The following is a 12,585-nucleotide window of genomic DNA, read 5'->3' on the forward strand; positions in this document are numbered from 1 at the left end:
GTGTTCTAACCACATGTGGTGGTGCACACTTTAATCCCAGTACTAGGGAAGCAGAGGCAGACAGAGCTCTGTAATTAAGAAGCCACCCTGGTCTACATAGTGAGTTCCAGGTCAGCTGGACTACACAGAAAGAGCCTGCCCAGAAAAAAAGTATGGTGGTCTGTAATTCCAGTGTGTGGGAGGCAGAGACAAGATTCCTGGGACAAGCTAGAGTAGCTAGATATGGTGAGCTCTGGGTTCCACAAGAGCCTTTACTGCAGAGAATCAGGTGGAAAGTCAAGGAAGACCCTACATCAACTTCTGATGTGGGAGGATGCTTTTGTACACTGTAAAGATTTGTCACTCATATTGGCTTAATAAAACGATGACCAGCCAATAGCCAGACAGGAAGTATAGGCAGGTTGAATGCTGGGAAGAGGAAGGCAGAGATGCAGTTCACCAGCCAGATGCAGAGAAAGTAAGATGAGAATGCCTCACTGAGAAAAGGTACCAAGCCACGCAGCTAAACGTAGACAAGAATTATGGGTTAATTTAAGTTGTAAGAGCTAGTTAATAATAAGCCTGAGCTAAGAGGCCAAACAGTTTATAATTAATAGAAGCCTCTGTGTGTTTCTTTGGGACTCAACAGCAGAGGGATTGGGCGGGACAGAAGCTTCCATCTACAGACTTCAGTCCTCCACAAGCACCCCCAGACATACAAACATACATATCACACAAACACACACACAAGCCTGAAGCATGCAGGACTCTGTTCTAGCACTTAGAAGCATTAGGATCACCTGATAGTATTCCCATGACAACCTTCTACTCTTCTGTAGCTTGTTACAGAACAAAATTTTATATACGTGTGTGTGTGTGTGTGTGTGTATGTGTGTACATATATATATATATATATGTAGTTAAGAAAAAAAAAACCTTGAAGCTCTTTCCTTTCGCTGCTGCGTCCGCAGCCATGAGTATGCTCAGGCTACAGAAGAGGCTTGCCTCTAGCGTCCTGCGCTGTGGTAAAAAGAAGGTCTGGTTGGACCCCAACGAGACTAATGAAATCGCCAATGCCAACTCCCGTCAGCAGATCCGGAAGCTAATCAAAGATGGGCTGATCATCCGGAAGCCTGTGACTGTCCATTCCCGGGCTCGCTGCCGGAAAAACACTTTGGCTCGACGGAAGGGCAGGCATATGGGCATAGGAAAGCGGAAGGGTACTGCCAATGCCCGAATGCCCGAGAAGGTGACCTGGATGAGAAGAATGCGGATCCTGCGCCGCCTCCTCAGGAGATACCGTGAATCCAAGAAGATTGACCGCCATATGTATCACAGCCTTTACCTGAAGGTCAAAGGGAATGTCTTCAAAAACAAGCGGATTCTCATGGAGCACATCCACAAGCTGAAGGCAGACAAGGCCCGTAAGAAGCTCCTGGCTGACCAGGCTGAGGCTCGCAGGTCTAAGACCAAGGAAGCAAGAAAGCACCGGGAGGAGCGCCTCCAGGCCAAAAAGGAGGAGATCATCAAGACTCTGTCCAAGGAGGAAGAGACCAAGAAATAGAGCTTCCCTAGAGTCTGTACATAGTGGGCTGCCTGTGACCTCAGGTGGATCAGTCATTAAAATAAAACAACCCTTTGTCTGGTGAAAAAAAAAAAAGAAAAAAGAAAAAAAAACCTTAAGCATCTATAATCATTTCTCTGCCTCCTACTTCAGTTGGAGAATCATTGTTGCTAATTGGGAAAAGCCCAGGTCCTACTTATCCACAAAACATCTGACTTAGTTTGGTATGGGTCCTGGATAATCTTTTTTTTATTATTATTATTTTCTATAAAAGTTTTATAAACGTTTATTTATTTGTCTGTGTGCATGCGACCACACAAGTTCCTATGTGAATTTATGAGTGCCATGTGCATTGAGGTGCCTGTGTAGGCAGGAAGGGGACATCTGATTCCTTGAGAACCGGAGTTATAGGAATTGGTAAATTTGACTAACGTGGGTGCAGGGAATGTAACCCAGATCTTGCACAAAAGTGCTAAGTTCTCTTTATTACTGTGCCGTCTCTCCAGTCCTTATTTTCACACTTTAATTACAGTTACTACATTTGTGTGTTGTTTTCTCGTGCATATGCACACGTCACTGAGTGTTGCGCATATATGGAGGTCAAAGGACAACTGAAGAGCTGATTCTCTCTTCCCGCCATGCATATCCCAGGGATTGTGCTCAGGTCATCAGGCTTGGCAGCAGGAACCCGCACCTACACAGTCATCTTGCTGGCCCTTGTTCCTAGCGACTCTAACACTGGTCCTGAAGTCCTTTGGGGGTCAGGAAGCTAACACCCTAATCTAGTAGAATGTATAGCGTGCACAACCTCCAAATGCTATTCCGGACGTACTGCTCCTCCAGTATTTGAGTATGAGGTTAGTGCCCCAGCTTCGCTTTCTGAAATCATAGCAGAACGAACCTGACCTCTTCTGTAGACACAAAGCTGTTTGAAAGCACACATCATCCCAAGGACAAGAGACTCTTTTCTAGATTAAAGTTAGTCGGCTCTTTGTTAGAGTTGGTTACTGAACTCTTCACTGTCAAGTTCATCCCTCTACAGAGGTCACTTGCAAAGACTCCTTGAAAAAGATATTCCAAGGAAAGAGTAGAACACTCTGAACAGAGGTGGTAAAATGAAGTTGCATCTCCAGGGCACGCATAGCTACAGCTGTGACTGGCCACCTTCTCATTATTGTCAGAGGCCTGCAGCACAGACAAGCCTTCTCTTGAGACACATTACTGTACTGTGACGTGAGGACTCGTGTGACCATCAACCGCAGTGCAGGACAGAGGCTTGTTTCCAGATCAGCCGCCCTGCTAGTGAGCAGTCAGGGCCCACGGCTCTGCTTCCACCATAGAAAGTGACTGAAGGTTCTAGGTAAGGGGACACTATGCTGAGATCTGTGTCTAGAGAGAAGATTCTAGGGTCCAGAGATGGGGGGGACGAGAGCAGGGTGCCCCATCCCAGCGACATAGGAGGAAAGGTAATTAGGTCAAAACAAGAAATGAGCAGCAAGACAGGAAGGCTTCTCGACAAGACGAAAGGAAGAGGTGAAACCTGGAGAAGGGAGAGTCGGCAGGATTGAACTCACTGACCAGGGACATGAAAGGCCCAGGACGACTTCTTTAGGTTCTTTTGTGGATGGAAGAAGACATAAAACCAGATGAAAACCAATAGAGGTGCTTCCAAAGAAAAGATAACATGCTTGATTGATGTTTTAGTCTGACCTTCAGCTCAGTGTGGCACTGATGGGCTTTCCGGGCATTTCACAGGGAAGATGTAGTTGGCAGAGGTAGGGACCTGAGTCTTAGTGAGGAGCCAAGCCACCTGTGGCCTGAAGGCTGACTTCTAGCAACAGCTCAGCCACAGACTGACAGGATGGAACACACCCATATCTGACAACCTGGGGCTCAGACTCTGTAGCTTGATGGGAAGCCTGGGGGTGGAAAGTGAGATTTTAACATTTTGCTGTAAAATGTCAGAATTAACTGATAGAGTTGGAGAAGCAGGACAAAGGGGAAAACCTGGGGGTCCGAGGAGCACTTGAGAGAGCCAGTAGAGAGTGAGCAGGGGACAGCGAGCACGGGTCGGGCTGTGCCGCAGGGATTACCTGCTATGATCCCATCCATCTGCTCCAGCGCCGCGGCCAGCATGTCACTAGCGTCGGTCATCATCGTCCTGTCTGTCGGGGCAAACTCCAGCTTTATCTGGGGAGGGACAGAAGACCACGATGTTAGTACTGCACACTGTATGTGATGCATGCCAGGTTTATTAATTCTACTTCAGGCGATAACTCCGCTTAGCAACCACAGAATGTCAGCAGCAGCGTGGAGCTGAATGAACTGGAGCCCTAAATCACCTGCACACCAGCACCCGTGTCTCCACCAGGTAATAAGAGAAGATTGGGATCGTCCACTCGAGGTTGTTCAGAGTCCAGCAGAGAGCTGGGAGCAAAGTTTGGTGACAAAGTGTTTGCCTAATGTGCAGGGCTTTGGGTTCAGTTCCCCCAAACTGCACAACATAGTCTGGTAGGATGGTATCCACACCACTCTTCCGAGTTCCAGGTCCCTGTGAAGGACACAGGGGTACTACGGAAGGCTGCTAAAGCCAGGAGGGTGCAGACAGACTGAAGGACATAGGGTGTTATGGAAAGCTGCTGAGGGTCAGGAGGGTGCAGACAGACTGAAGGACATAGGGTGTTATGGAAAGCTGCTGAGGGTCAGGAGGGTACAGACAGACTGAAGGACACAGGGGTATCCATGGAAGGCTGCTGAGGCCAGGAGGGTGCAGACCCCTGGGTATTCAAGTTCCTTATATAGAATTGCACAGTATTTGCACAGAGGACTTTGAAGTATCTCAAGATTACTTAACAGTATTTAACCCAATAAAAGTGCCTTGTAACTAGAAGGTACCCTGCATTCTTTGTGGGTCAGATGATAAGAAAACAAGTCCTCACATCACCAATAGGAATGTGTCTTTTCCAAACACTTCTGATCTGCAGTGAATTAACTGTTCCGTAAGACACACACACTTTTTAGTATGCCAATAGGTACCATGTACTGAGTGGGTGTAGTAGCTCCCAACTGTGTGCATAAACCATCCACAAACCTTGGATTTTGTTTGTTTCACGGTACTACGGCTCAAACCCAGGGCTGTGTGTGCCAGGCAAACACGCTCGACTGAGCTACAGCCCCATTAGCTGAAACTTTTAACCATCACAACCACTCAGTAAAATGAGTTAGCTTTTCCATTTTATAAAAGAGGACTGATAGTGTTTGAGACGTTTGTGGAAAACAAATACAGCAGTTTTAACAAAGATCTGTGTGCCGTCCATGCAGGCTGCATTTCTGTCTATCTGGTCGCACCTCGATGGAAACTTACTCTGAAGTGGCATCACCGTCCACCACGCCTTACGGGTCGGTTATCTACGGAGTCGGGTCTCACTATGAAGCCCCACCTAGCCTGGAACTGGCAATGCCTGGCCTCTAACTCAGAGATCCTCCCACCTCTATCTCTCAGGCACAGGGATTCAAGGTGCACGCACGTGGTTTCACGGGCTAAAAGATCAAGAGAAAGTGCATTTATCAGAGAACTGGTCAGCAGCAGAATGGTCACTACACATGATTCTCACATTCTTTGCGGCATTTTTGGTGCCAGCACCCACACAGATTCTCCCAGCAGGCCGAGATGAAGCTGTCGTCATGCTGTAGACACTGTGGTGGAGTAAACACTGAAGAAGTGAAGGGCAAGCCGCTCAAGGGAAACCTTTGCCCTCTGTTTCCAAGCACCCAGACCTCATGCACTGCTCTGTGTTCATAACGATATTTATAGGTCTGCTATCAGCTTCAGAATCAGCTCTGTACGGTCTACTTTTTCTAACAAAATTCCACACAACTCTGAAATGCTGTTTTTTGTTTTGTTTTATTACTAACTTACAATAAAAACAAGTAATTATTTGATAGGTAAAATACTTCAAAATTCTGACATACCATATTCAGATTTATAATTTTAAGAATCTTACTTCAGAAGGTATAAAATTTCACTATCGTTTTATGTGAAAATAATTAGCACAGTAATACCCAAGTACATGCATACAGCCAAGGAAAAACCAAGGAATAAATAAATAAGCTACATTATAACCTAAAGGTTTTAAGAGTTTACTCATGTGGCCAGGTGTGGTGGCATATCTCTTCAATCCCAGAGGCAGGCAATCTCTGAGATCAAGGCCAGCCTGGAAACCCTGCCTCAAAACAAACAAACAAACAAATAAATAAAATTTATTCATAGCCTTCGGTGGGCACAGACAACAGAGGTGGTGGACAAGCTTAACAATGACACAGCTAGAAAACTCAAATGTTAAAACTCAGAACAGAAAGGATTAAGCAGAAGGGTGTGTGCACGGCCTAAGCTTCATAATTATGTGGGCTGCCTTCCTTTTCCTTTAAAAAATAGAAAATAAATATATATATATATACATACACACACACACACAACTGGCCATCTTTTAAATTGAAAGTCCCTCCAAACTTCAAACCCCTTTATCCTACTCCATCTATACATACTCTCTCCCTCTCTCTATTTCTCTCTCTCTCTCTCTCCCTCTCTCTCTCTTTCTCAATATATACATACAAGACAGAAACACACATGAGACTCTGATGTGGGAAGGTCATTTGTCAATCTGTTGTTTCATTGGCTAATCAATAAAGAAAACTGCTTGGCCTGATAGGTCAGGAAATTAGGTGGGTGAAGTAGACAGAACAGAATGCTGGGTAGAAGGAAGTGAGGTCAGAAGCGATGAAGCTCCAACCCAAGATGGGCGTAGGCTAGAATCTTCCTGGTAAGTCACCACCTCGTGGTGCTACACAGATTATTAGAAATGGGTTAGTCAAGATGTGAGAGTTATCCAAGAAGAGGCTAGATATAATAGGCCAGACAGTGTTTAAAAGAATACAGTTTCTGTGTCATTATTTCGGGGCATAAGCTAGTCAGGCAGCCAGGAGCCGGGTGGCAGGAATGCAACCCACTGCTCCTGTCTACAAGGCTCCCCCATAAACATGGGAATTAGTTCAATAATAACAACCAAAATAAACAAAACAAAAAACAAAATTAATGTCTCATCAGAAAAACATGCTCACCAAAATCAATCAAAAAATAACGAAAAGAAAAAGAAAAATGGCCACTGTCTCACTGAGCCAGAAGAACAGACACTCATCTTTGAGAGCAGTTCCATCTGTATAGACACAGCAACATTAGGGGCTGGGAACTACAGCTCTGTGCTGGGTGCTATCTAACAAGCATAAGCCCTGAGTTTGATCGGCAGCAGCACAAGAACAAAGCTAAGCAAAGCAACAACCCAGTGCTTTCCCAGGGTGGTAGGCAAGGGTAGCATCCTTGTCAGGAGCCCACTGAGTGCTGTGACATGGAGGGCTGAGACCCTGGACCACAGCTGTCAAGATGGTGAAGGGTCAGCTTTTTACAAGTTTCCAATTCACTAAACCCATCCCTTTGTTAATAACAGAATGTGGCATAGTAAATATCTATACAAGTTTATTCTTTACAGGAACAAAGGAACAACCCAGTACTCCTCACAATGGGGAGGGATAAACTGTTACACATGACCAGGACAGTGTGACGCCAGGGTGTGAACACCCTGACAGCAGTGTAATGTATACAGCCGAGGAATAAACACAAAGGCTCCCAAACTCTCAGCAAAGTATTTTACAAAGGTTAAGGCAATTAAACAGTCCTATGTAATTATGTGTGTATGTGTGTGTTAACTAATATGTATACTGCAAATATGTATCAATTATATATACATACATATATTAGAAATAAATACACAGTCCATTTAACTATGTAAAAGGGAAAAGGGGGTTAAGGCTACTGGATAGTAAGATGATTATTAGATTACTAAAATTATCAATGGGGAATCCAGTTCTGGTCATTGGCAGGCTGATTACGTTGAGTGAACTGGATGCTAAATGAAATATAGAAACAGCTCTGAAGAAAGTAAAGAGAGCCTAAAGGTAGGCTGGACTGGGCAGAGGGAGCTCCTACCACAGTGAGATTCCTAAGCTCCCTGTGGGCATGCCCAGTCATACTCTACCCACCATCCCCACTGCAGTAAAAACACAGTGTGGTCTGGAAATGTAGGGCAGTGGGGGAGGAGGGCAGGGGAGACAGAAAGACAGGTATGGGGGGGAGTGAGAAATAAGGGGAGCAAGCTGGCTCGAACTGGTCCTCCTGACTTTGCCTTCAGGGTAGCTGGGACTACAGATGTAAGCCACTATACCTGCCAGGTAGAGTTAACAGTGGTAAGAGTCAGTTTGTCAAGAAGTCATAATGAGTAGAGATGTTTTTTTTGTTTTTTTGGTTTTTTTTTTTGGTTTTTTTTTCGAGACAGGGTTTCTTTGTGGCTTTGGAGCCTGTCCTGGAACTAGCTCTGTAGACCAGGCTGGTCTCGAACTCACAGAGATCCGCCTGCCTCTGCCTCCCAAGTGCTGGGATTAAAGGCGTGCGCCACCACCGCCCGGCTGAGTAGAGATGTTTTTACAACTTAGTATGAAAGCTTTAAAATACACAAAGCAAAAACTGGCAGAATTAAGGAAGAACCACACAAATTTAGCTCATTTATATTTAAGGTGATTATTGATAGGACTGAATGTAACTATTATACTATTTTTTTTTCAATCCCAGGTCTCATTTTTCCTCCTTTCTGTTGGGATGTCAGGCAAGGGTAGATAGACCCTAATACAAAAGGTTTGAGCAATTCCATCAATTACCTTGGACTAACTCAAGTTATAGAACAAAATGCCCAAATGCAGATCATACACTGCTGTGGGATAATGCTCCTGTGCTCTGTAAAGATTTGTCATCCATACTGGTTCCATAAAATGCTGACTGGCCAGTAGCTATGCAGGAAGTATAAGTGGGGCGACCAAATTAAGAGAATTCTGGGAAGAAGAAAGGCTCAGTCTGCGGTCGCCACCTAGATGCAGAGGAAGCAAGATGAGAATGCCTCACTGAGAAAAGGTACCAAGCCACGTGGCTAAACACAGATAAGAATTATAGGGTAATGTAAGTTGTAAGAGCTAGTTAGTGAGAAGCCTGGGCTAATAGGTCAAACGGTGTTGTAATTAATATATTTTCTGTGTGATTATTCAGGTCTGGGTCACTGAAATGAATGTGTAGTCTCTGTTTACAACACATTCTTCACAAGTCTGCATGCTACATTCATTACCCCGAGACACAGATGTATCGCTCTAACATACTTTGTGTATATACTTACCTCTGACAAAACCTCAGGTCTACAGAGGAGGGCTCATCTGGGATGTGAGTCAGGGATCTCTCACATGCTAAACAAGAATCATACCCCTAAACCAAGGAGCCATCATGAAAGCACAGATGCAAAACCACAAAATATACCTCTAAGTTTCAAATGGGTTTTAAAGGACTGCTGGAAAGCTCAGAGAAAACAGCTAGATGCTATCAAGTATATCTAATAAACGCTTCCTTGCCCACGGATGAGCTATTTAAGATGCAGCCCAGTTTAGACAGCATGTGTTGATAAAGCTATGTTAATTTTCAAGGCTCAGCTGGAGAGTTTTTAAAAGTGGAAATGCTAAATAAAAACATTTCAGAAAGCTCTATGCTCTGAAAAATATTTTATGTACTCAAAAAAAATTTTTTTAGAGGAAGATTTCCCGAGCTCCCTCCAGCAACTAATTAATATAATGGGATATTATTCTGACACAATGGAAATTACGATTTGACTGACAAGGAATAGTGAGCAACATTCCAGTGCAAGAAAGTAGACACAGATGACCATCATGAGCCCTTTAAGATGAAGCCTGCGAGCAAGCCGCATCTTACAGAAAGTGGAATAATTACCTATAACAAATGGATGGATGAAGAATTGGGGAACTCTATGATCCATAGCTTGGGTGGCTACACAAAGTTTTACAACTTTTGTATTCTTCAAGGCAGACAACAGATTCATTAGGTATTAATAATTCTACTATTGGGGCTGGAGAAATGGCTCAGTGGTTCAGAGCACTGGCTGCTCTTCTAGAGAACCCAGGTTCAATTCCCAGCATCCATATGGCAGCTTACAACTGTCTGTACCTCCAGGATCTAGCACCCTCACACAGATATACATACAGGCTAAAACACCAATAAAATAATTAAAAAAAAAAAAAAAGAATCGTACTTTGACAGGATTACTTTCTAAATTAGTGTCTGTTGTAAGGAAACCTGCTTGTTCGTTCCAGCAGCCCAGACTCCCGAAATAATCACACAGAAACTATATTATTTAAATCACTGCTTGACCCATTAGCTCTAGCTTCTTATTGGCTAACTCTTAAATATTAATTTAACCCATCTCTAAGTATCACTATGAGGTCATGCCCTACCAGCAAAGTTTCAATGCATCTGTCTCTGGCAGCAGCTCCATGACTCCTCCCTGACTCTTCCTCCTTTCTCCCAGCATTCATTTTAGTTTCTCCACCTATCTAAGTTCTGCCCTGCTATAGGTCCAAAGCAGTTCCTTTATTAACCAGTGGTATTCACAGCATACAGAGGGGAATCCGACATCAAGTGTCCTACTTTGAACATGGGAAAACACACACACGCACACATTTATATGCAAATTTCACTCTAATTCTAAAGATCTTGCAGAAGACCAGGGTTAGGTTCCAGTACCCACATCAGACGCCTCTCTGTCACCCTCTTCTGGTCTCCAAGGGCACCTACACTCAACAGGTGCACATAGCCCCACAAAATACACATTCAAAAATTGTTTTTTTTAACTTTTAAAAAATTCAAAATGAAAATGATCCCTAGAGACTAGAAATAAAATCACTTTTTGTTTTTGTTTTTCAAGACAGAGTTTCTCTGTGTAGTCTGGCTGTCCTGGAACTCACTCTGTAGACCAGGCTGGCCTGGAACTCACAGAGATCCACCTGGCTCTGCCTCCAGAGTGCTGGAATTAAAGGTGTGCGCGCGCCACCACCTGGCTAAAATCACATTTTTAAGTGAACTACATGAACCCACATTAACACCCCGAAATCATTCAACCCTACGCACATAAGGCCCAGAATGAAAGGCCATGAGCTCATTCTTTGCTTACCTGTAAAGTGAGGTCTCACTCTGCAGCCCAGATGGGCCTCAGGATTTCAATTTCCCTGCCTCAGTTTCCCTAGGCTGAAATTACAAGCACACACCATCATTTTCTTCTGAGCTGACGAAGCCACTTAGACATTAAAATGTCACCATCATAACCCTCATAAGGTAGCAAATTTGCCTCTAAGCTACATGTGGCTACAGTACGCTCCTTTAAGCACTTGCTGAAGGGAAAGGCATCAGGAAACACAATTACACAGTAAAGAAGTGTTTGGGTTCAAAGTTACAGTTCACAGGGAGAAGCTCCTTCCACGCCAGGCGATGTAAGCAGCAGTGCAAGACAGTTCACAAGTCCAATGAGTAGGGGTCTCCTAGCACAATGGATCTATATTAATAAGTATGAATTTAGAAAAATCTTAAAAGTAATTTCTAAGAACAATATTTATATATTATAACACGGGACCTCCCACCACCACACACACAAAAGAGATCCAACAGAAATACACTTTCTAGAAGTCTAATTTTAGGCCCGGTCAGTGACACATTTAGGACAGACCCCAACAGGATAAAATACCAGGAAAGTTCCAGCAATGGGTGTGGTGGCTCAAGGCTTGGCAGAAAACCACAGTATGTTTTGTTTTTTGTTTTTGTTTGTTTTTGCAGGGCTGCTGCCTGGCTGATGTTTTAGGTCAGGCCAGGAGCCCCAGTGTTTACGTGAAGAAGAAGAAGAGAAAGGCTGTGTGGAAATTACCAAGCCTGTGCTGAGTTTTGGTAAGAACTCTCAGCTGACTTTATCCAAAACATCTGCAATGAAAGTGACCTTGGAATTCTTGCCAGACACAGACACAACTTGTGGAGATTAAGACTTAGAGGAGAAAACAAATCCCCTGAAGGAAGGAGAAATGTTCACGCACATTCAGAGGGGCTGGTGGAACTACAGCACGCGATTGTCATGCAAACAGAATACACTTTTACATCAATTACCACACTTCTTAAGAGGTGCTCCTCTCAGGATGCTCAGCCAGGAGTCTACAGCAACTGGAGCTCAGCAAAGATAAGCCATCTTCAAAACAGAAGAACCAAGGGGAAGTGGGAAGGACTGACTACCTGATCTGTGGTTTGTGGGCAGCAGCAGCAGGAAGCTTCCTAGAAATGCAAATCCTCCCTCTGCTCTAGCAGAAGGCTGGGGCAGCCCCAGGCTTCCCAGCCAGCTACAGAGATGGTACTAACAGGAGGGACAGGATGGGAACTGGCCACCAAGGTAAATAGAGCATAGAATTCCCCTTCCCACATGCTACTGACTTCCAACCCAAAAATAACCGTTCTGAAGAAGAAACTAAGGTTTTGGCTTGAAAATTCTTTCCCTAAGTCTTCATGTCTAAAACATATAACTGCCCCCTCCACTTTGATTTTGAGACAGGATCTGGTTAGGGAGCCTAGGCAACCCTGGAACAAGCCCAGGATGGCCAACTCACAATCCTCCTGCCTCAGCCTCCCAAGTGCTGGAATTGCAGGCATATGCCACCGTCCAGGCTTGCAGCTTGTTTCCTGATTGTCTGTAACATACCTCTCTATCCACTCAAACTTTTCATCTCCAGCATGTTTTAATGGAACTAGATAAAGAGGAAAAGTCCTGGGGTAGAATGACAGAGGGGGGTGGGAGATGCAGGCGGAAGGCTGTTAGGAGTAGCAGGGGTGGAGAAAACAGAAAGGTTGGGGTCTTCGTGGCAGGGGTGATGTTTAATGCCATGGGCTTAAACTTGGTCAAACTGCAAAAGTAGTGTAACATTGCTGACCTTAGAGTTTGGAACAGTACATTTGCATTAAAAAAATTATTAGAAAGTTATCAATAACTCTACTTCAGTTCATTTCTGAGTCCTAATTTCTCAGAAATGAGCAGCCAAACATTCATGGGTGACGTTGTACAACATCTGGAATT

At 44.3% G+C, this 12,585-nt stretch overlaps 2 protein-coding genes across 13 annotated transcripts in view; one reads left to right on the top strand and one right to left on the bottom strand.

The window, feature by feature from the left end:
- Nucleotides 1–12,585, bottom strand: part of Ppfibp1 (PPFIA binding protein 1) — a 148,810-nt gene that overhangs the window by 53,545 nt on the left and 82,680 nt on the right. For all 12 annotated transcript variants that reach the window (XM_057761843.1, XM_057761915.1, XM_057761905.1 and 9 more), the window contains exon 3: nucleotides 3,637–3,733. In XM_057761843.1, the coding sequence (XP_057617826.1) occupies nucleotides 3,637–3,700 (64 nt within the window). In that variant the 5' untranslated portion in view covers nucleotides 3,701–3,733. The remainder of the gene's footprint in view (nucleotides 1–3,636; nucleotides 3,734–12,585) is intronic.
- LOC130869641 (60S ribosomal protein L19-like) lies at nucleotides 929–1,588 on the top strand. The gene has a single exon (XM_057761951.1). The coding sequence runs from the start codon at nucleotides 953–955 to the stop codon at nucleotides 1,541–1,543; it is 591 nt and encodes a 196-aa protein (XP_057617934.1). The 5' UTR covers nucleotides 929–952; the 3' UTR covers nucleotides 1,544–1,588.

The sequence above is a fragment of the Chionomys nivalis genome, chromosome 1 (genome assembly GCF_950005125.1).
Source record: "Chionomys nivalis chromosome 1, mChiNiv1.1, whole genome shotgun sequence".
Classification (NCBI taxonomy): domain Eukaryota; kingdom Metazoa; phylum Chordata; class Mammalia; order Rodentia; family Cricetidae; genus Chionomys; species Chionomys nivalis.